Source organism: Pseudorasbora parva, chromosome 20 (assembly GCF_024679245.1).
Source record: "Pseudorasbora parva isolate DD20220531a chromosome 20, ASM2467924v1, whole genome shotgun sequence".
Classification (NCBI taxonomy): domain Eukaryota; kingdom Metazoa; phylum Chordata; class Actinopteri; order Cypriniformes; family Gobionidae; genus Pseudorasbora; species Pseudorasbora parva.
The window spans coordinates 39,765,534-39,791,189 of record NC_090191.1 but is presented as its reverse complement, the minus strand read 5'-3'; the positions used below and the strand labels follow the sequence as shown (position 1 = coordinate 39,791,189).

Sequence of the window (25,656 nt, the reverse complement as noted above, 5' to 3'; positions counted from 1 at the left end):
TAGGATGACAGATCTTACGACAGTAGTTGAGGACATTATTTTTTCCAAACTGTAGGGGGACCCCAAGAGCAAAAGTAGCCAAGTGCTGCTTTAATAATACATTTTTTTATGTTTTTGAGATTGCATTTAGAAAGAGCAATTTCTCTCTTATTAAGTTGATGCAATTAATATCTTCATGTGCCCTACTAGAAATATTTATATTCATCATGAAAATGCCTATGATATTTCCACGACATTTAAGGATTTTATTAATTTTCATTACTTTGTTTATAGAACTAGAAATCTTTTCAAATTCCTTAATATTTCCAGACCTATAAGAACCAAACATTTCTTAAATTAATATACATTTTTTTCTAGTTATCTCTGAAATAGTTCATTGGCAAGCAATTGCATTTTGTGAGTGCTGCAAAGTGCATAAAATGACCTTTACTAATCCCTAATCATAGAAAAAACAAAGGTGTGGGAACTATAAAAGTCAGCACATCAGACAAAGGCCCAGGTACAGAAACATAGCCACTATGTTAAGACCGTCTAGTTGATGCAAATCTTATTAACAAATCTACAAATATTCATAAATAATATTTTCATAATTGTAATCAGTCTTCTCTGATTCAAATTAGACTAATCTATGTAATTGCCGTAAAATATTATTGTAAGACTGGTCTAAGTAGTTTATGCAACTGGTCAGAGGAAATCATTTCGCAGTGCACCATCAGCATCCTCTACTGGTGCTCTGGAGAAGATACAGCAGCTTTTGTGGAACCAGCGAAAGGAAGGAATTAAAATGTGTGACTTTCCTTTGTTGCAGGGGGGCGTTGGAGGCATATGTGCAGTCTGTCCGATCCAGGCAGGGGAAGGAGTTTGCCCCAGTGTATCCCATCATGCTCCAGCTGCTGCAAAAGGCCACAAGCGTGTCGTAGGATCTGCAAACACAGCCCTGTCACGTCAGAAAAAATGCAGACATTTAATCACTTATCCTCACCAAAAGAAGTCTTTATTACTATTATCATCATTTTGTTTGTTTTCAGTCAGAAATTAATGTGGAAAAAATGTAAATGTGTGTCTTTATGGGTTGTTTGGTTACTTCTGGCTTTAATAAGAATCCCTACGTTTATAACAAATCTATAAATATTCAAAAATGCTATTTGTTTTGCTGGGTGCAGCAAAGGGAAAGAAATGAATTACTAAACACATTATGTAAATGTGTAAATGCTGAATAAACAATGTCTTCTTCACAGACGCCTCATTCACATTTTTCAGATAGACTTCAGAAAACAGCAACATGACAATGCTACGTTAAAGAAAGGTTTTTAAATCACAATGGAAATCAGGGGCACATATTAAAGGGATAGTTCACCCAAAAATGAAAATGTGATGTTTATCTGCTGACCCCCAGTGCATCCAACATGTAGGTGTGTTTGTTTCTTCAGAAGAACACAAATTAAGATTTTTAACTCAACCGTTGCTGTGTGTATGTCATATAATCATGCGAATAGGTAACCATTCAAAAAAAACAAAAAAACATGCACAAAGAGCCCTGTGGCTCACGACGACACACTGATATCTTAAGACACAACACGATCAGTGTGTGAGAAATCGGGCTGTATTTATATCATTTTTTACCTCAAATACAAAGCCTGGAACACGCTTCACTAAGGACGTTTTTTTTTTTTTTTGCTCATAAATTAACCTCTTAACTGTCACTGGCCCACCGGTTGGCCCACTTGCCACTGCATATTTAAAACAATTATATCCTATATTTATCCTGATCTAATGTTGACAAACTATATATCATTCGAAATCTTACAAACCCGTTTTCAAATCGGACCTTGGGTTAATAAGGAAACGGTGCTCTAAATTATTCTAGCGGGCTCCTCCCCAAGTGGCGTCATCATGTTTCATATTTATTTCATATTTAACTACTTTATAATAAAAACCTTTTCTAATCTTAACAAAACACAAATCATTGGAAAGGTCTCGGTCTCACAGTTCTATATCTGCAAACTGTTTTGTGATATTTGCACAAAAATATATACATTTGACACAGGAAATTGCATTTAAAAAAAATGAAATTTCAATGACACCCGGTGGCTATTTGTGGTACAGCACCTAAACAAAATCTCATGGGAACTTCCAATTTTTGTGATATTAACTTAAAATTTGGAACACAAATTTATTAGACATATGGCTTTGATTGAATTTTAAAGTACAAATTATTTTGTAACATATATTTTTTTTATTAAATATCTAGTACAGTATATTTGATTTACAGTAAATTTAAACTTCCATAACCTTTTTATACATTTTGAAGTGATTTAACTTGAGCGATACTCTGCTGACTGTCTTCTTTAAAATAAGACCAAACTTATGTCTATATTCTATTCTAAAGCATTCTTGAATGGCAACCATTTAAGTTTGGATAGTAAATTTTCATGTATATTTTTAAAATGGGAGTGACAGTTAACAGGTTAAATAAACATCAAATTTTCACTTTTGGGTGAACTATACTTTAAGGTGAAAGCTTGATAATGACCACAAAACAATCTGAAATCTTTTATGCCTGCTTGCCTGCTTGCTGCTTCCACTTCTGTGAAACCTCAAACTCGTTTCCTTTGCAGCTTATCTTCAGACATGCAAACCTCTAACTCGTTTTTGCCCATTTTCAGAGACATGCAAACCTCATGTAAGTCTCCAGTTTACAGTTTTTTCACACTGTTTTATCTGACCTACATGGCGCAATCCCAGATTATGGTGTATTATATGCATTGTCTGTGGGCTTGCAAGTGTACTACTTTAAAGAAATGAATTACATTAATCTTTCTCACAATTTTGCATAATCATGCAAATGTGATTCATCCACTTGACTGCTCACTGATAAAAATTAAACAAATTATGTGTATTAGCCTCGTATAAATGACTAAACTGGACATAAAAATGCAAGTAAAGATGTAACATACATCCAAACAAACCCAAGACTTATTTGTTTTGCATAAAGCAATTTTAAAGGTGTCATGAACTGGCTTCTTTTTTTTTTTTTAAGTATACTTAAATGAACCAATGAGGTCAACTAATGACGTTCGTGTGGTTTTCACATTCAAAAAATCGTTTGTGTGGATTCTACAAGTAAACGCCCACGGCCCACATATATGTAATGCTGCTCTCACAAAAGAAGCATATATATATATATATATATATATATATATATATATATATATATATATATATATATATATATATATATATATATATTTGGTATTGATCCATTTTTATATATTCCTTTGTTTTCTAGTTTAGTTTGTATGTAACAAATACGCAGTAAAAATGCTTTTTTTGTTGTTGTAAAACACCAAGAAAAAAATGCATATCGTTATATAGTGTGAAGTCTGATGTTTGAGAAAATATAAGGAGTCACTAACTTTGTCAATACTTTTACTGTTTTTTTGAACATCTTTACTAAAATGTGTCCAATGGGGTGTCGAACCTAAGGACTATAGAAATGAACACTTTTATCTTACCATGTGCACATGTCATGGGCTTCTCGGTAATAGGAATTTGAGTGGGGTATATGAATATTTGGATGAAAAAAAGTATTGTCATTCACTAAAATAGACACACCTGAGGTCTTTATTAACAATTTGTATGCTTTTTTTTATTAATTTATAAAAGTTATAACTTAGACATGTTCGAGACAGTCACACCATAGGACAATTTTGAGATTTGGCTCAAAAATGTAAAAAATCTCAAGACAAAGCAATTTTTATATCAACAGGTCCATGTAAGACAAAGAAATGTTTAACCATATACTGCATTTCAAATGATGACAATACTAATTATATTTATTTTGATCTTGTGTGACAGTGAAAATGCTGTTACGTCAACAACCCATGTATGAATGTATGGTTTATATGACAGGTGGCCTATCAACTATTATACAGTTTGTTTATACTGGTTCATTAGACAGCCAGATACATGATTAGTTTATTTTTTTAAGGTAATTATTAGATATATTATTTTATTCCTATAGCTATGACTATGAAAGCACCCTTATGTTGGGTTAGTAATATAATAGTAATATACTAAATAGTACCTTTTTGTACCTCAGCTCTCACAAAAGCAGTCAGGGCAAAAATTCCCTGAACAAAAATTCAAAAAAAAATTTAAAGCCATGAAAAATCCCTGAAATAAGTAGATCAACATGAATTTGAAACCTTCAATAACACACTGAATGCATTAGAGATTACATAACTAGTCGAAATTGCGTGCAGCATTATATATGAATGAATAATACATGGTATTGATCTGTTTTTATGGATTCCTTAGTTTTCTAGTTTAGTTTGTAGTTCTCAATGTATGGTTTATATGACAGGTGACCAATCAACTATCATACAGTTTGTTTATTCTGTTTATACCGGTTTATTAGACAGCCAGACACATGATTTTTTTAATTTCTTAAGGCAGTTACTAGATATATTCCTATAGCTATGACACCACCCTATGTGGGGGTAGTAATATGAATATTACTACTAATATTAATAGTAATGTACTATTATTACCTTACCCTGCATCTTGTTGTTCCTCAGCTCTCACAAAAGCCTGAAAACCACTGAAATAAGCAAAAAAACATGAATCTGAAACCTTCTATAACACACTGAACGCATTAGAATTCATTACATAGACTACATCACTAGTTGAAAATGTGTGCAGCATTATATATGAATGAATAATATATGGTATTGAACTGTTTTTATAGATTCCTTGGTTTTGTAGTTTAGTTTGTATGTCTGAATGTATAGTTTTTATGGCAGGTGACCAATCAACTATGGTACAGTTTAAGTTTATTCTGTTTACACTGAGGAAAAAAAATGCTTTCCTTACTTAGTATTTTTGTCTTGTTTCTAGTCCAAACATCTTACAAATCTTAAAACAAGAATCACTTATTAGACAAGTAAAAAATTGTCTTGTTCAGGGGGGAAATTACTTCTAATTCAAACAGCTTATCCCATTGGCAGGTTATTTTGCTTATTTTAAGCAAAAACTCACTTAATTTTGAGTAATTTTTTCCCAAAACAAAACAATAACTTGTGCTTGTCTAGTAAATGCTTCTCAATGTTAGAATTTTTAGATATTTGGACTGGAAACAAGACAAAAAATACCAAGAAAAGCATTTTTTTTGCCAATGCACCGGTTCATTAGACGGCCAGTTACATGATTTATTTATTCCTTAAGGCTATTATTAGATATATAATTATATTCCTATAACTATCGTCGAAAGCACCCTAATGTGAGGGTAGTTACTAGTTAGTGGGTGTGGGGTGACCTCTCATATTACACTTCCTCCCGCGAGAAAGCCCTGAGTCGCGCCAAAACAAAACCCCACCTGTAATAACTCACCTTTATTCTTGCCTGAGCTTGTCATTTAAAGCTGCCATGAGACATTCGACATTTATATAATGACAATTAATTATCTGTGATGATTAATTATGTCCCCGCAGAGTTACAGCTCAGCCTTAAAAACTTCAGGCGCGCCTGTTAGAACCGCGACAGATCAATAAGAGCGCGCGTGCTGCCCCGCCAACAAACCCCCACAGGCTTGGTCAGAACGGCTCTCTGATTGGCTGCAACGGTCTCACTGCGGAAGTTCCTCCTCGCTCTGCCAATCACCGTCGGTAGTTTTGCATAGAGCCATCGTGATTGGCTGAGAGAGGGTGTAGCTCTTCAGAGCGCCAGAAGACAAGCTTTAGCGGGTGATTCACAGTCGCCTGACTCAACGGTACGACAGAAATAAGAAGATTGTTAGCTCAGATCTTCTGATTTACAGAGAAAATTATGTTCATGTAAGGAGAAACAAGAAGGATCACCTTTGTGCAGGATTTTTTTACGTGTTTAGTTTTTGTTTTATTCCAAAGACGGAAGTTTAAGGTAAGAATGTAGAGTTAAATCTTCTATCTGACTTGCCTGATATATATAACGTTATATAAAAATAAGTAAATTAATTTCCACAAACTCAAGGCTGAATGTTTACTGACAGACATTTCACCAGTATTCAAATAATAAGAAAAAGAGAGGATTTATATAGTATAAGCCAGTGCTTATGATGCCGATCTTCCACAATATCACGTAAAACAATGCAATATTGTAATACTATGAGTATTAATTATTTCTAAAGTTTAACTAATGATATTTCTTCTGAGAATCTGGTTTCGTTACCAGGCAACTGGTGAAGATATTTGCGCCAAAAATCTTCCCACCGTCATCAGATCACTTTTTTTTAACTCATATGTCCCTTATTTAATGCAGTAACGTTAATAATATAATATCCAATGTACTGATAATTTAATATTACTCGTTAGTACTAAGTTACTTGGATATATAACTCTTGGCAACACTTTTTAATAAGTTAACCATCAAAATAGTTCTTAACAGATTGTTGGTAACACGTTTTAATAACTTTCTTTAATTAATAAGTTAAACATCAAACTAATTCTTCACAGATTGTTGGTGTTATATATCAATAATGTTATAATATGAGTGTTATTCATATTAGTAACATTCTTATCAATAATTCAGTAATGAACTGGTGTACTAATAGTATAAATGTGCTCTTCAAAAAATGCTTTTCCTAGTATTTTTGTCTCGTTTCCAGTCCAAATATCGAAAAATTCTTAAATCAAGAGCCTTTTACTAGATATGTGAAATTATATAAGATATTATTTGTTTTCTCATTGGAAAAATTTCTAAATAAAGTGGGTTTTTGCTGAAAACAAGCTCATTTAAATGTGTTTGGGAGAGAATTAAGATTTTAAAATATCTTGTCTTGTAAAATCTTAATTCAAGGATATTTAGATAGAAACAAGACAAAAATACTACATAAGGAAATGTTTTGGAGTGATGCTTGCTATAACCGATTCAATTTTCTTTTTTTAGATGGAGATAAAGTGTTTAGCTTTAAAAGATTTGCTCAGTATGAGGACACTAATGAGTAAGACGAGCTCGGATGATCCTGGCAGCATGAATGATCATAAAGTAAGATGATCTGTTATTATCATGTTTTAATTGTGTGGTAATCATAGGCGTAATTTGCGGGTGGGATGGATGGGACATGTCCCCACCCCTTTTTGAAACTATTTTGCTTAACGGATAAACCTAACTAATACAAACACAACATCTCTGGTTAACCAGAAGAGCATCATTTCGTTCGTTTGTTAAATAAGAGGTGATCTGCTCGTTGCCGCTGTTATGAGTGGTGCAGATTTCTCTTGTGGCTCGTGCATGCAGTTTTCACACTGACAAGCACTTTAATCTAACGCTTAATGCTGTCGCAAAGACTTTCTATTTTTTTCTGGTGAAATCATGAAACAAAATGCTCAAAAACTGTCCCTGCTCTTGATGTACAACCACTGATGGTATTGGGTTTGGTGAGAGAAAAAAATACGAGGGCAGATTAGAAACGAGAACGTCTGACAAGTTTACCAGACTAGACCAGGGATTAAAAGCAAAGTGTGCAAATCTATGTCTTTATTCACTGGTGTTGGCACTAACGCTATATTGTGTTTAAACAAGATCTATATCAATAAATTAACTATTTCATTGATTTCTAGACATTTTAATAACACATTTTCTGCAATTGTTATTTTACATCTGATATAACATTGTATTAGCAATGCGACCCCCCCTTATAATACGCCATAAAGTGCTCATTTTGACGTGTACATTCCACGAGATTGCGCACTTGTACTATTTATACACATTTTCGTGAGACTGTCACTTTTTAAAACAAAGTTACGCCACTGATAGTAATGCAGATGTTTGACCAGTTCCCTGATTTCAGGAGAACATCTGCATGGACCGAAGGAAAATGACCCCGCTGAAGTGTGAGTCTGTGACGGCAGCTGTGAACGGACATAGGAGAGTTTCCAGCCCAGATATCACCCATATAACCCCCATTAAACACACTGAGAGGGCCCATCCGGACCCCTGGACCCCAACAGCCAACCTGAAGATGCTGATCAGCGCCGCCAGCCCAGATATGCGCGACCGAGAGATGAAGAAAACCCTCTTTAGACCCATTGAGAATGCAGAGAAAGCTGTAGAGGAGGAAGAGGAAGAACTCGAGGACTCGTGTCAGGTACGAAGACAAGTCGTATAAATCAGTGTAATGTTTTCAATACATACATGCTTTTACATTTATACATTTAGCAGATGCGGCTTACAAAATAAGGAAGCGATTCATCCTAAATATGTTCTGAAGTTTGAGTTGTATCCACTGCGTTCTCTTTTAATTTCAGTATGAAGCTTTAGACGATTCTGAGAGGAGACCCAGTCGCAAACAGAAGAGTTTGGGGCTTTTGTGTCAGAAATTTCTGGCCTTGTACCCTGATCACCCAGAAACCTCAGAGAGGATCAATATTTCTCTGGATGAGGTGGCCACACACTTAGGTAAGAGAAAATAACATTAAAAAAACCTAATCAGTCCCATCGTTTCTGTATAAAATAAGGTCTCATTTGTTTAGTTAATGCATTAGCTAACTATTTTTAAAGCATTTATAAACTTTGTTGACGTAAGTAAATATATTATTGGTTATGTTTGTTCACAGTGCATTAACTGATATTAACAAATTATACTTTTGATTTTAAAGGCACAATATGTAAGATTTTTGGATTAAAATATCTAAAACCCAGAACAATGTTATATATTTAGCTTACTTGTGTACTTACATTTTCCCAAATGTTTCCAAGAATATTTAAATCCAGAGAAATAAGCCATTTTAACAAGGACTCCATTTTTTTTTTAAATTTGCGGCTAAACGCTAAAGTATTTAAGTAAGCTCTGAAATATCACAAAAGTTTGGTTTATAACATACATACATTAAATTTAAAAAAATAAATAAACAATAGGAGATAGTTTCAACATACATTCAGAAAACTAGTTTGCAAATGTTTTGTCATACGACATGCCAAGCTTAATAAGCTTTATCAGCATCAAAAGTTAAACACCATTACTGTTTTCTGCAGTGCACATTTTGTTTGGAAAGATGAAAATAGTAGTTTTTTATTAGTTATTATTTAATCTACGGGTCACTAAATTACAGATCTCTGCTCATTAAAAATCAGACAGATAACCGTAAGCAGATAAGCACTATAAGATTACATGTGTTTGAATGCATTAGAGAGAGCGAATGTGTGTGTGAATAAGTGCTACCTGTTTAAAACGTGCTTTCCTTTCACCCATTCATATTCAGTATGTAGAAGGTACAAAAAAATTCCTTGAACTATAACATCCCGCTCACGTCCATCACCATTATCATAACTTTTACATTCTTTCTGATTTGATCCATCTGTATCAAGCTAGTTACATTTTGTTTAACGTGTGAGTTCTGGCTAAAATGCAGTTATATTCTGGGCTGTTGGCATGAATTTTACTTGTGATGGAGCGGTAGTGGAGTGAAAACCACGACACTCCGACTTTTTAAAAAAAAATCCGCTCCTCACTCCATTGAAAATCCCTCCACTCACATATGCTGGATCCCAATTCGCCTACTTATACTACGTCCTAAAAGTATAGAAAAGGCTTATACTTTTGAGTGTGCAGCAGAAAAGTATGCAAGCTTCAGGACATAATACTTCGCCATCTTTAACGGACTCTGTCGCTTAGTTACGTGCATCCCGTCACCGTTTATCTGCCCTGTCAATCATCGTCAGATTCGTCACAGTTCAAATCCTCCACATTCAGTTTAATCTCCTGCCGTATCGGAGAGAAATGTAGCCGCTCGTTGATCTGCCATGTGTGGGTCTTTAATGCAGAGACTCTCCTCATGTGTTTGCAGTTTAAATATAATGATGCATTTAAAAGTTAATGGCTAAACCTGTCATTACAAAAGTTCACAATGCTGCAGGTGAAATATAATGTGGACAACACTGAATAAATATATTTTTGTCAGGTTAAATATTGATAGTTGGTTACTCAAACCCCTTTATCTAAACTTCTCTACTTAACCGTCGAGCTCGCACATCCGCCATGTTTGTAGTTTTTTAACACTTTTTATCCGCATTTGTAGTTCTAATCGAATCCTCGTCCAACTCGCAATGGGTTGTGGGTAATATCAGCCGTTAGAGTGCCCATCGATCCTTACTTTGAATTCTGACCGGAAATAGTAAACCATCCGGGAATCTTTGGAATACTCTTTTCAACATACTACGATTGGGACATGCTAATTCTATTTTCGAGTACTATTTAGTATGGATAGTATGCGAATTGGGACGCAGAGATAGTGTCTGTGCGTCGCATATCAATGACATCACACCCGCGTTACCCTCGATTTCCGTTTTATTTTGTATAAACCTTGGAAACAAAAATACTTTTTAATATATGATGTGCTTTATTAGACAGATGAGCAACTGTTTGGATCATTCATCGACAGAAAACTAATCATTGTTCTCTAGCTCAACACAGTTAGTCTTATTGTTTAAATCTGGTGTTCTTGATTTACCGCGGGTACCATGTTTTACCATGCCTAATACTGATCTCGCTCACTGCAGTGTGAACAAGTGTCTCATAGTAGCGCCGAGCAAACGCACAGAGTATACCTATACGCGCCTTTTCATTACGGAAAGCTCTTTGTCCTTTACCGTAAGCGAGTCTCTTTTGTACTTGACTAATCAAATGTGCATTTGCCACTCAAACAATCAAAAGATAAAGGAGCAAATGATCCTCTGAATCAGTACTTTGCAGTTTGGTGATCGTTCAACATCAAACCACGTTTACAGTATCAAACCGATGTGTCAGTGGTGAATATATGCAGGTTATAGAGCGTTTTAGGTGTCATGTAAGCGCATGTTATCACTTGGAGAAAACATAAAATAAGAGTATTGACAGATCACTCGCTATATAGTGCAGTAAGAACCATTCATGTTTAATATGGTCTGAAAAATCTACAGGAAATGTGTGAAATTAGTGAAAATGTGTATTGCTTATTGTTGTTAAATATAAAGTGTTACCATGAAATGTAGGGACTGACACAGATCTAAACCGTCTCAGGTGTTGAGAGGCGTCGTATCTACGACATCGTGAATGTGCTGGAGTCTCTGATGCTGGTGAGCCGGATGGCAAAGAACCTGTACGTGTGGCACGGGCGCTCGCAGCTGCCACAGACCCTGCAGGACCTCCATCAGGCGGGCCGAGAGCAAGGCTACCATCTGCAGATGGACCAGAGAGAAGGAAGCAGCCCGTATGCTGCCCAACACATGCTAAACACACACGGTATGGCACACACAAAGCATTTGGTCTGCATTTATCAAGAGTAAAAAGGCCCTATTCGGGCAGTAATTGTTTCTCATGTGGACGTCCGTAGAAATAAATGTGCATGCCACCTCAGTGATAAAACTCGTAAATACTTTCCAGCATTTCAGTAATAAAAGTGTAGGCTAGATCTTTAAATGCATCCATATTACAGCGAAGCGCAACGATACGGTGCTCCACTGTGGTCAAAAAGGATATAAATAGTTAATTTTAAAGCGATCGTTTCGGATTCAGACGGCAATTACATTACCACACGACCTTGGTGTTTGTTTATAAATGGTAGGTAATGTGGCTGGGGATTTTTACGCAGGCGGTGGGAGAAAAACACTGACATTCTGGATTTTGATGGCAATAAAATCACAGACTAGCCCCTGTAAATGATTAAAAAAATACCTTACGACACCACGAGAAACAATTACAGTCCGAATAGGGCTTAAGACACAAAAAAGGTCATGTCTGACTAGTTGCGTGATGCATTTAAACGATTTGCCATATCGGTTGATATTGCATAGTGACGGTTGCTGCATTAACACCATTATTAGTGTCTCGCCCTTGTGCTCCATTGATCGGTCACCCGTTGACAGCGTCTCGGGCATCACAACACTGGTTACCAGGTCTTTGTGTTGATCACAGGTAATCCTATCACAGCACTGGGTCTCTTTGTTATAAATGCGCCACGCTCTCGCAGACAGGCTGAGGAGGGAAGCTAATTATTCAGAGAGGAAGATGAAGCTGCAGGTTTAGACATGTTTCTGTCTGCTGAGCTCCTGTAAAGGCGGCCTGATTAAATCACATCACCGTTGACCTTTGTTTGGGGAAACCCCATTCAATTTAGTAATGATAAAGTTCATTTCAGAACTTAAGCAGACATGGTTTTGAAATATATAGAAGTATTTGCATTATATTTATCATGAACAATTCTGTGCCTAAAATGTTTTACCAATATAACTTATATTTAGTTATTTCTGATTTTTCTTTGGTTTTCTGGTGTGTCTTTGGTTTAAAAAAAAAGGCTTTTGCGGGTCTTAAAATCTTTGAAAAGTTCTTAATTCACAAATCAAGGCCTTAAAAGGTCTTAAATCAGAGCAGAAAGTCTTAAATTCAGTCATGCCATTAAATATTGCATGCATTGCAAAAATATTTATATATTCCTCTGTGTTTTGATCTTTAAATCAAGATACATTTACTTGACATGAAATTTAAAAAGAAGTCGTGAAAATGCATATAATATTAAGTGAGTTTATGCTTGAGAACAAGTACAAATATCTTGTTGTTGAGTTATTAAAACTTCCCTTTGAATTAAGTTAATTATTCTGAGCCCATTGGAAGATATTTGTTATTGTTTTAATAATAAACTCACTTTATTTTGATCATTTTTACAGTTTATTCATATTTTGTCATTTTGAATTTCCAGTAAATGCATCTTTATAAATGCAAGAGGGTACAGTAACGTATATTTCCATAATCTAATGATTGAGAGAAGAGTGAATCAAACAACTATTTTTATTTTTATAAAATGAATTAAAATGTAATGGAGATCTGTTGGAAGTTGTATTTTACAAACTCTGAAGCGTTGCTAATACAACTCATTGTGTTTCTTCTACCACATTTACGTTTAGAGAACATACTGACATTTTTCCTTCAATTGATTCCTTAAATTGTACTTGGTCTTAAAGAAGTCTAAAATTGACCTTCATAAAACCTAAAAAAAAAAAAAAAAATACTTTTTACAATAAAGCCCCAGTATATACATTTGTGTGCTTCAAATTAAATCGACATCATTTTTAAAATGTACATTTTCTGGCTCCATTATTAGTCAATGCTCAAAATAAAAAGCCTATATTTTTATATAACAACACTAAATATAATAGTTCGGCCCCACTTTATATTAGGTGGCCTTAACTACTATGTACTTACATTAAAAAATAAGTACAATTTACTTATTGCAAAACACTTTTGCTGATATTGAGGTGGGATACAGGTAGAGTTAGGGACAGGTGTGGTTTGTGGGTAAGTTTAAGGATAGGGTTAGGTGTAAGGGAAGTGTCAAATGTGTAACTACAGATGTAATTACATACAGGTATTTTTAAAAGTACAGTGTAAAAACCATGTGCCAACCTCCCACGATCTCTTTTGAAGCCAATACGGAAGTAATGTAAACTGCAATTCCTCAACTGGCCTCTAGGGCAGGCTCCAGAAGGAGCAGAATCTCATTGAGCCCCATGTTAAAATTCTCAACTTTACAGCAGAAAAAAACATGTTTACAGCCTGGTACAAATTGTGGTTTTGGCTTATAAGGCTAATTTTGATCTTCATGACAACTGTGAGGGGAGTGAATTTTTTTATAACTCACGTTTATGTTATATAAAGCCGTAAGGTTCTGCATAATTAAGGGCGTGGTTACAAGTGGATAGCCATTTATCCGCCGTCTATAGTCATTGCGTCACCTCAGCTCCGCGCACATCCCGCCTTTTGCCCATTTTCTGTTATCCGGGAGTGACACGCGATGACTCGCTCGCAAGATGGCAACGCCCAGCTCGCCCATACTTTAAGCTTCAGAACGGCTTATCAGAATCCTATGGGTGACGTCACGGACACTACGTCCATATTTTTTTACAGTCTATGGTAAAAACATGTTAGTGCATTGTATCAAATGTTTAATTAAAATGTTATTACATAGTAGTTAAGGCCACCTAATATAAAGTGGGTCCAATAGTTCATTTACTACAGTCAAATGGCTGAAGTCAGTGTTTATTTGTGTGCTCAGTGGCCATGTGTTTAATTTCACATTGCAGGCGGTGTGCATTGCATTGAAGCTCTCAAATGGATATCTGAGTTTGAGGACTTGATAAAGAAATGAAGCTGTTTTACGTCCTGTCGTCCTCGTCTGGATCCTCTAATGTGGTTATTGTGTTCGCTGGCTTTTTTTCCCATGTGGCCGCTGTCGCTAAGCAACAGCTTTGCTTCCTAACAGAAGCTTATTACGCTCCCGTCATGAGGGCAGGAGTCACTCGACCAGCCAATTCACCGACCAATGATGCCATTCATCACCTCTGATTCTCTCCTGCCAGTCGCATCAAATTTATTCATTGATCCTTTATTCATCGCCTTGGTTTCAGCGGCACAGTTGTTCAAACTCAAGGAGCATCATTTAGCCTAATTCCTCTTGTGAACCATCTTCACTGTTCCTTAAAGGTGAAAAATGAACCTATGGGTAATTAACACATGGTTCCACATGGTAGATCGTTCTCTGGGATGCGTTTTCATGAAAATGTAATGTGTAAAGAGTTTTATCTCTAAAAACAGATTAGCTTATAACGCAAGTGTATGGGGCATAGGATAAGTCAAATTAAATCGCTAGTTAATACCACTAACAAGGCTCATAATAGCCGCAAGGCAAGTTTATTTGTATAGCACATTTCATACCCAATGGCAATTCAAAGTGCCTCACACTAACACGGTAGCATAATGAGGGTCTCTACATGCAAACCGAAGCATTGAGAACTTTGTACAAACAGTTTAATAAGAAGATACTTTATAAAGACAGTACATTACGCGTATACCGACAGCAGCCATCTTGGAAAACAGTCTCGACGAGTCGAGCCACGAACGCTGTGCTAAGTGATGAACTGTGACTGAGTCTCATATGGGACGCCTTCTTCCCTTATAGTTAGTCAACCATATATTTTAATAAACAGATATAATTCATGCATTTCCATGTAATTAGATTTCACAAACTTAATTCCTATTGATCAGCTCACTTGGCACAGCGTTCGTGGCTCGACTCGTCAAGACTGTTTTCCAAGATGGCTGCTGCCCGTATACGCGTAATGTACTGTCTTTATAAAGTATCATCTTATTAAACTGTTTGTACACTTACAAAGTTCTCAATGCTTCGGTTTGCATGTAGGGACCCTCATTATGCTGCCGTGTTAGTGTGAGGCTATTTTGAACCTTGTTAGTGGTATTAACTAGCGATTTAATTTCACTTACCCGTTGCCCCATACACTAGTGTTATAAGCTAAACTGTTTTAGAGATAAAACTCTTTACATTCAATTTTAATGAAAACGCATCCTAGAGAACGATAAACTCTGTAACCATGTGTTATTTACCCCTAGGGTCATTTTTCACCGGAGTTGTCCTTTAAGTTGCTGTGTGGTTCTCTGAAGGTCTTTATATTAAAAAGTGATGCTCCCATTTCTGAAACGACAACTTTCGCATGTTTTACAGTGTTGTAAGCATGATTTATCTCCCTTACAGCGGCTTCCAGCAGACGAAAAGATAAATCGCTTCGCATCATGAGCCAGAAGTTTGTCATGCTGTTCCTGGTGTCCAAAACACAGACCGTTACACTCGACACGGCTGCTAAGATTTTGATCGAGGAGGGGCAGGATGAGTCCAGCCACAGCAAGTATAAAAGTAGGACGTCAGTCATTTTGAACTCTCATATTTTGTATATTTATTGATTTAAGTGTAGCTCACAATCTCTTTTTGCCACTTGTTTGTGTTTGTTTAGCTAAGGTACGTCGCTTGTATGATATCGCTAATGTCTTGACCAGCCTGAATCTGATCAAGAAACTTCACGTGCGAGAAGAAAAGAGCCGTAAACCCGTGTTCAAATGGATCGGACCGGCCGATTTTCACAGCAGCAGTGGTACGTCCTGTTTAAACATTGGAAAAGAGCTTTTAAGTCTCTTTTAGTATGATTTTATGGTAATGTCTTTTATTTATTTACGATTCAGACGATTTGAAGGTCTCCGAAGCTCAGATCAGTACCTCCGTCACGGGCCCCGGGGAACGACGGGAGAAGATGACGCGTCACTCGTCCTTTCAGGTCATTCCGGTCCCTTCTGTCAATCAAAGACTGATAAGCTCCGCCCCCAGCACACCGCACAGGCATTCCACAGGTGAGAAGAATTGAGCAGAACACTAGCATTTTACACTTGTGCTCTTTAGCAGACACTTTTATCTTAAGCCATTTACAAAAGAGCGGAAAAGCATAAGCCAACAATTAGGGATGCTCCGATCAGGATTTTTGCAGCCGATATGACTACCGAAACGATTTCCTGTCATCATGATCGGTCGATCCAGATCATTCAAGATTTATATAGTTATACGTAAGGTCTCTGTTGGCTGTCATTACAACCCCTACACCCTGAAGAAAAAAGGAAGGGTTTATTTTTAGTAATTCCACATGGTGTCATTTGATAGAAACCCTCAAATTTTAGAGAAATTTGATTTAGAAATGTATTATTATTCGTGCTTGACATGATTAGAAAGTATATATGACAGGTCAAGTCACCCTCTTATAGATATAGCGCTTTTTACAATATTGACAATATATTTCCGTTTGTAAAAAATCATTAGTTATTTAATTTGGGAGACACTAACACGACACTATTTTCAACCAAAATAGAAAACTCTCAATGCGTTCTGGCTGCTAGAGAACACAAACCCCGAAACAGGTTTTGAAAGGAGATCATTATCATCTTGTAAACTACAAAAAAGCATGAATCTGTGAGAACGGCGACGGCATTAACGTGAGCATGTTACATGTTTAGTCTATAGGCAAGCGTGTTTGAATACAATTGTGTGGGGGCTTGTAGTTTTTCTTTACAAAATGGCCGCCAAATGACTTGTCTGGCATGCATAATACAGCGTTTCTAGTCATTTCTGATCAGTTTGATAACATTTTCATCTTTTCAGAGGAAAAGTGAAGTGAAGGAGGCCTTCACAGGGGAGAGTGTATTTGACACGTTCTCTGCAGACACTTCCGGGAAGCTTTGTGGTCTCGCCTAGGTGCAGGTCCACCATCTGGACTGGATCCAGACTACTGTAAACCTCGAGATAAACAGCGAGACTAACATTAGCGTAGATGCCACTCTTCTTATGATGTAATGAGTACATCAGGTGTTGTGGGAAGTATTCCCGCTTCCGGCTGACCTATTTAATGCAGCCTAACAATTATTTAACTGTTTTAAATAATAGCAATTGATAATGTGTTTTATGTATAATGTACAGGTCATAAAATCGAGTTTGGTTTAGATTTTGATGATCTTCCAGCGCTGTTTCAGCTGATTGCTCCTATTCTATGGCAGACAGTAAATCAAGACCTGTCAATCTGAGCGATCCATCCAATCCATCCGCGTTTGACACATCATCCCTAACCCACCACACTGAAGATTTACTTTCTATTTGTTGAATGGTCAAATCACTGCGTCATGATCGTGATGCGATTGTATCCCAGAAGTCCTGGAGCTTTAGCCAAGCTCCAGCATGTCATGTCACTCCGTGAGGATTTTCTCAAGATCTGCACATCATGTTGGGTTGTGTGTGGGCTCGAGAGAACCTGCTCTAAACAGAATTGAGCAGTTTACTATGGTTTACTAATGTTCTGCAAAGTTGCAAAGGAGACCATGGTGCAAAAGCCTCATCTGTTTACATGCACGTCAGTGGCAACTTTCTGCGATTTACCTCATCATATTGCCATCAGTTCATGAGATCAGCCAAATGTAGTCACTCCCGATCTAGTCTTAGAGTGTGATTATCAGCAAAGACTTTAAATATAGGAAGACGGTGCACTCCGATTACTCATGAATTGGAGAAAGTGCAACACCCAATATGGCAAATAAGCCCCGCCTTCTAAATGAAAGAGCCAATCGTTGATTAGTAAAGTCATTGCATCACTGCAGCTGCCACTCTGGTTGCTATAGTAACAGGCAGTGTTTAGGATTGTGTGTGCTCATTAGCTTCATCCAGGCTGAAAAATAACATTTTTTGTCATGATTCGAGCGTTTAGAAACAAAAGGTATGCAAAAGTAGTTGTCAGATTTTATTGGTGATTTCAAATATTAATTTTGGCGAATAGTTTTGGAGAATTTGATGTTTCCCCATTCAAAAAGATAGGAGCTGCACTTGTATGCTTGAGAGGCTTATCAAAGATGGTCACCGAGGGAAATGACTCTTAAGCCCCTTTCGGAGCATCCCTTCCTACAATATTTGTAATATACAATGTAATATACAACCATGATGTTAGTGTGCCACTTACATTTGATGTAACTCAAGTTTAATGCAATGTTTTTCATGGTTGTGTTGTCAGACGAGCCGGTGGATTACTCCAGGAAGAGTGTGAACAACAGTGCAGTGTGTCAATTGCAGTTTGGAGACAGGTGAGTCCACCTGTACAGAATTTGTAATTGCAGAAATTTCCGTAACTTATAAAGATCTGAGCCTGTCACAAAAATGATATAAGTTCGAACCCTAGTTTAAAGCTACACTGTGTAACTTTTTTAGTTTATTCTTAGCTAAAAACACTTAGTTCTTTCAAAAATATATGTGCTTATTAAAGGGGGGGTGAAACACTCAGTTTCAGTCAATCTCATGTCAATCTTGAGTACCTATAGAGTAGTATTGCATCCTTCATATCTCCGAAAAGTCTTTAGTTTTATTATATTTATAAAAGAAATATGGGCTGTACCGAGTCTTTCCGGAAAAAAACGAGTGCCTGGAGGCGTATCGTGTGGGCGGAGCTAAAGAATGACGATCGCACAAAGCGGTGACGTCCTCAAGCGTGGAAAAACCCATGGCTATCTCAGCTAATACAGATAATGATCCAGAATCAAATCTGAGGCTGAAATAAATTGAACAGGAGAAACAGCAACACAGGACGTCCGTCTCTGTGGTATGGACTGTATTTAGGGGCCTGTCAACGTTTGTGTTTACTCGCAGTTTATGAGGACATGATTCGGTTTATGGACTATTGTATGCGACTAAACCTTAGCAGTAGCAAGCAAAACGGTTTTGCACGTCAGACTAGTGTAACGTTATACAGAACAACAATAGAGTCCGTTAGCACATTTAAATGACGAAGCACGCGATCGTGTCGTTTACTGATGTTTACTCACGCGACGATAGCCGACAGCACGGACATTTGAAGCAGTTTTACTCACCGGCTGCTTCCAAAGCAGGACTGAACCTTTATCGCTGGGACTGCTCCGTCAAAAACACACTTCTATGGTATGATTTGGTAAAGTCCTGACAGCAGTGAACGGTGTAAATCCACTTTTGCGACGCGACTGAAGCGATGTTGTGAAGCTTCCCGTCATTTCTGCGTTCAAATCGGTTCAAATGCAGCGCTGCCTTCCCGGAATGCTGTGCTGAAGCGTTGAAGTCGCTCGACGTCACCCATAGGAATAAAGTGGAGCGCGGCGCCTGGATCGACTGGATCTGCACCTGAGAGAGTGTTTATGGGCGTGCATTTCCTCTCTCGCTCTAGTCACACGCGTGCGCACCCTACCGGGAGAAGAGCCCGTACGGCCCATACAAGGACCTTCCGCTCTATTAACGTCAAGTAGACCCATACTCATAAAAAACTCTCCAAAACTTGTGAGAAACCAGAAGGAGTATTTTTGACACAGAAATACTCCATCAAACGTCCAACATTAGTTTTTGAAACTTTGTCTATGTTTAGGATGGGAATCCAAGTCTTTAACAGTGTAAAAAGCTCAGTATGCATGAAACAGCATTTCACCCCCCCTTTAATGTATATTTACTTCTTTCAAGTAATAAAGTATTCTCGTAAGTTTATAATATGCCATTGTAAATGCATACGGGTGAGGGGTTCGAATGCCGGTCGCTATGTTGCTCCTCCATCTTGAAAGTACAGTAGCCAAAGAGGGACATACCCGTAAATTCAAGCTTCGCTTTTCGCGTTTTAACACTCGATGGCACCGTGTCGAATGTGAAGAGGGAGATTGCCATGTTAATCTTGGACTAAATCGGCCACCGTAGGAGTTAAAATGAAATCAGAATTGAGAGGAACAGAAACTAATATTCACTGGGTGGTCATATACCTTTACACCGCTAGATGGGGGAAAATATCACACAGTGTAGCTTTAAAATCTAATATTAAGTAATATTTTATCCCTATTTCAACTGACTATTTGTATTTTTAGTTAACAATAACAACAGTGACGACTAACTACTGTGTTGTGTACGTTTGCAGTTTTCCGCCCAGTGGAAGCCCTGTAGTGGCGTCTCTGGCAGTGCCTCTTCAGGCTGACGTCCCGTATGGGTCACTGCCCGTTTCGGCCCAGTTCACTCCTCACCCGTTAGCTTACCTGTCCGGCCTGCCACAAACACCCCTGCTCATGCTGTACAGTGGACACATCCCTGAGGGCTTCAACCAGAGGTCACCTGTCTCAGGCCACAGGGAGGGAAATCCAAACAAGAGAGAGAGACAGGAGGAAGAGGAAGATGATCAGGCTGCTAAACGAAGCAAACGCTCTGCATCCATGGAAAGTGAAACGGTGAGTGTTATAAGCCTGATTAAAACTTGCATACATGTACTCATCCACATCACCGTGCATATACATATTTTAATGCATGTATCTCAAATATTTTAATTTATTAATAATTTTATTTGTATAGCACCTTTTTTTAATACATAAAATGTTAAATGAGTAACAAAATATAAATGACAAAAGAAACTAAAGCAAAAAATACTATTAAAGCTTTTAAACAAAAAATATTTTTTATACATTTAAATATTTGACAAAATAACATTTTAATGTTAAAAATGTTTACTTTAATTTAGTAATACTTTTTTGACATGCACAAAATGTAGCTCATACATAGCTTAACATATAATAAATAAATAAATAAAACTGGACAAAAAACAAGAACAATTAAAGAAAGTAATTATAAACATTTACTTGAATGCAATAAAACAATAAATAATGTAAAATTGAAATAATTAGGCTGTTTGCAATAAAATGAACATCGGCTGAGAGGTACAGATTTTACCGTGGTGAAATCACTGTAATGCACAGCCATGACTGGCTTATATATTTTATTAAATAGTGGCAATAGTACTGTTATCTCTAACATGTGTGAATGTCTCAGGTTGACACTGAGAGTTCGAGCTCCAGTGCCAGAAGGTCTCCGGTCTGCTCTCGAGAAGGTTCCCCGTGGGACGAGGCCTCGTTTGGGCCAATGAATGAGGAAGAGGCCGGAACATCCAGTCCCAAAGATGCCCTCCTGTCCTCTCATTACCTCTATGTTCCAAACACAGCAGGTACAAGAAAACCCGAGTGTCTGCAACAACCAGTGAAAATCAAATGTTCAGATTGCCCGCTCATTCAAACGTTTCATTTGACTGTTTTCTGTAGGTCTGAACGGTTTGAACTTCCTCATGCCAGCAGGACATACACAAGGCGGAGTGCCAGCTGTAGCTATGCCATATTTTTTGGTGCCTTCATCGCTCCTAACGGGTGCAATGCCCAGCTCCAGTGCTGAGGGGGTTGCCAGCAGTGCTTTGAGTTTCAGCATGCCCACCATGTTGTCACCGGCCCCGTTTGTGATGGCAGGAGGAGCATTTAATGTGGCTGAAACACTGAACACCCCTGAGCACCATGGGCACAGAATACCAGTGGCCACATTCTCACCACAGGGACCACGAGCACAAGAGAGCCCTCAGCCAGCACAAACACAGGTCAGTGGACTGCAGACTGTAGGGATGCATCTAACATTTATTTGGAAAGCCTTTAATCACTGACCAAAACTGTGATGTTCAATTAGCGCTTCTAAAATGGTCAAGCATCTATTTCATTCACACAATGTACATAAACTGCCCTAGAATATCTGACACACACACAAACCTGTCAGTTCACTGCTCCTAAAGGTTGGCTGAGAAATGTAACTGAGAGCTTTTAGTTAATGCTGTATTCAGTTAATGTGTGAACAAAACGTAACATTATTTGTAGTGCTCATACTATCCAATAATCGCTAAACATTTCATGTGAAACAAAGTCTTAAGCTTTCAAATTCAGTCAGTTAACAGCTAATTTCTTAGCATTTCTTTCTCTTTACTACTAGTAAGAGCATGAAATAAACATGCATGAACATCAGAAGGTATGTTGAAAGAAACAACCTACTAAAATGAATCATGTCATGTAACCGCTCAATCAGTGTTCCAATCGAAGACAAACGTCAATAAAACGGCTTATAAACTAGGGGTGGGAGAGAGAAAAATCAATGTGTTGTGATTCTCTCTTCAAAGATTCAGAATCGATTCTGAGCTTAGTTTTTAACCGGATGCATGATGACGCTGAGTAGAAACATCTGTATTCTGCCTGCTTCCAAATTGCTCACACACAAACACACACCACTCAAACCTTTCATAAAATAATCTTTCATAAAGTTCAGAAAGGTTGACGCGATTTACAAACACATTCACAGGCTTCATTGCAGGATATGCGCTGTGAGAGACGCACACTTTGTTTTATGGTCTCTCCTGTCTGTATTTTCCTTACAAATGCTCTACAAAGTCATCATTTATGTCTTTTAGTATGCAGTGGACTTATATATATATATATATATATATATATACTAGAAATATAGTGGACTTATATTTCTATCAGAACCAGCATTAACTTCTTGAGCAGTTTGAGCTCCAGTAGCTCGTCTGTTTGATCGGACCACACGGGCCCGCCTTCGCTCCACACGTGCATCAATGAGCCTTGGCCGCCCATGACCCTGTGGCCGGTTCTTCACTGTTCCATTCCTTCGTGGGTCATAATGTTATGCCTGATCGGTGTATATTGTAGCCTGACGTGGTCATACTCAATTCTAGTCAGAATATGAGTCCATTGGGCTGTGATTATGGGCCGTGTTTCAACCAAACCAGATATGGTTGACCAGACAGACAGACCTACAACCAATCAGAGCAACGAAGCAATGCATTGTCAAATGTCAACAGAGCTCAACTGCACTGTGTTGCCAAGCCCGCGGTTTTTTTTCCGCGGGTTGTTTTCTATGTCCGCGGGGTTGAAGCGACTATTATGTGATATATAGACCCATGAGTGTGAATTTTAGCAGGTAACCTTGCCAAAATAACACATTTTACCCCCCAAACGCCATTTTTTCCCGGAGAAGCTATTATTTAGGGCTAGTAGTTGCTGGGTTTTGTTGTAAAACTTGGCAACCCTGTCTGCACGTGCGCTGAAAAAATAAAATAATTTAATGATACACAGAGTACTTACCCAACATGATCATCATCCATGATTATTAAATGAACTTTTGTTTTTCAACTAAATGAAAACTTTACATTTAGTTTAGGTAAAAAATAAAAAAAATACTGTTATAGTATGAAAGATTTCAAACAATATATTTTATATAGTGTTTCTGACCTTCTTCCTTGCCCTATTTCAGACTCCCATGACACCAAAGGAAGCAGCGCTGGGGTCCAAATCTTTCTTCGAGACACCTGGTGCTTTCGGGTCTCTCACCACCCAACCAGCGGCACGCAAAAGAGGCTCCGCCCAGAGGAGGCTGGACATCGGACACACCACAGCCAATTAAATTAGCCGCTGCATTTGTGTCATTAGTTTTCAGGCTTCTGTGGTGCTACAGTGCCAAAGACAGAAACAGCATTACACAGCAAAATTTTTACTTGAATTATTTGTCGTATACGAACATTGCCTCTTTACTAACATCAGAATACTAAAGTCCCACTCAGGGTCTATAGTGTGAAATAATCTGTTACACACAACATTTCTTTGTTTATTTGATATAATACCAGTGTATCGCCTGATTTTGTTTACCATCATTATTTATTATAGTATTCCCAGAGGCTAAAATCATCAATCCAGCTTTAGCACTACATATTTAAAAATGTGAAAATTAATTAAGTCTGGATCGACCTCTTGAGAGAACCACAGATTTGCTCATATTCGTATTTTGCTAATTCACAAGTTAACAGTTTGTAAAAAGTGCCATATTGGTGAAACCGAAATGCCTTAGAAACCTTCGTTTCATGATCGCCACGAAGAATGAATGAGTAGAAAACGGTATTTGGGGATGAAGAACAAGATAGTGGTTGTAATTTTCTGTTTAAGTTTGAGGTGCTATGCCTGTTGAATAAATAGGAAACAAAGACATACTTGAAAAACCAGTGAATATGATCTGCAATCACTGGAATTATCATAGTACTGTACTGTTGAAAACAAAATGTTTATGTATTAATTGTTCTTAGACTAGTAATAAATTATTTTTTGGAACCGTACAGGAGTTACATTTGGATTGCGTTTTGCACTGCAGGGTGTAATTCGTACAGTATTTACAGTATGCGTAGCATTTATTAATCTTGTGTATATGTTTATTTCTGTCTTTTTTAAATGACTTGGATGCTTAAAGCTGCACTGATGAATCTGTATGGTGCTTTTGTGTTTGTCCTCATTTTGTTTCGTCATTGATTGATGTATTTTCAATCGTATGTGTGGACACAGGTGTGTCTTACATGTAATGCAAAAATAAATATATGTAAAATGCAATATTATTGGTCAAATTATTTGCATAAGTCAGTGATTTCAAGTGGGAAAGTGCACAGCACAGGCTCGTGTCTACCACAAGATGGCAGCATGTACAAAAAGAAATATTGATTGTCATATTGCATCTAGAATGCAAATCTCAGATTATGATTAAAACAAAATCACAGTGTTTATTAATGCACTTGTATATGGAAGCAATCAGCAATTCATTAAATTGCCAATAATGGTTTAAAAAAGTACACAAAATAAAAATTGTATGCCAGTTTCTTAACATTTAAAGGGATAGTTCACTTTGAAATTAAATGTTGATATGTTTTAGCTTACCTCATGGGCATCCGAGATGTAGGAGTATTTGTTTCCCCAGTAGTTTCAATTTTGATCATTTTAGGTCAAACCGTTCTTGTCTGTGCCTCACATAATGCAGGTCTATGGTCACCACCTCAAAGAGCAGACACAGAGAAGTCCAAACTAAACTATCCCCCATCGTAAGTACACACTGATGGCCTAAGACACGAAACGAGCAGTTTGTGTGAGAAAAGCAACAGTATTTATATCGTTTTTACCTCTTGTACACCACTACGTCCGACTGATCCGAGGGCACGCGTGCGTGTTTCCTGTGGTTCTCACACAAACCGCTCGTTTTGTACTATATTTAAGGAACACTTTAGCGTTTAAAAAACAAAACCACACATTTTGCGGAAGAATATTGTTTCGGTTGTGCTTCATCTCTGCGAGACTGCGGATGAATATGACCCTTCCACAATAGATAATGCTTTACTATGAGCAGTTATTAGCTATATATGGCAATTTATCTGTTCAATAAAATACCTTACTTACCCGGTGAGTAATAAAAACGGCATCTCCGCGTCTCTTTTTTACATTTCAAATCCCTCAGTTCTCGCCATCTCCAAAAAAAGCAGATGTTGATTCTCGTATAATGATCTCTGTCGCTTTCTTACCCTTTCCCGAAGGTTTTGGAGATGTAGCTGCTCTATGTCAACCTTTCTCGCGTGTTGTGACAGCTAACCTGT

General features: G+C 37.4%; 2 protein-coding genes across 2 annotated transcripts in view; both read left to right on the top strand.

Moving 5' to 3' along the window:
* The window catches only part of cog5 (component of oligomeric golgi complex 5), a 95,793-nt gene extending 94,558 nt beyond the window's left edge, over positions 1–1,235 (top strand). The window contains exon 22 of the mRNA XM_067426950.1: positions 809–1,235. Within this exon, the coding sequence (XP_067283051.1) occupies positions 809–920 (112 nt within the window). The 3' untranslated portion in view covers positions 921–1,235. The remainder of the gene's footprint in view (positions 1–808) is intronic.
* Positions 1,236–5,396: 4,161 nt separating this feature from the next.
* Positions 5,397–24,644, top strand: e2f7 (E2F transcription factor 7). The gene is made up of 13 exons (XM_067428241.1): positions 5,397–5,919; positions 6,925–7,023; positions 7,829–8,125; positions 8,286–8,436; positions 11,036–11,257; positions 15,558–15,716; positions 15,814–15,951; positions 16,040–16,204; positions 18,397–18,466; positions 20,302–20,605; positions 21,201–21,372; positions 21,467–21,789; positions 23,508–24,644. The coding sequence occupies exons 2-13, from the start codon at positions 6,925–6,927 to the stop codon at positions 23,655–23,657; spliced, it is 2,250 nt and encodes a 749-aa protein (XP_067284342.1). The 5' UTR covers positions 5,397–5,919; the 3' UTR covers positions 23,658–24,644.
* Positions 24,645–25,656: the final 1,012 nt, after the last annotated feature.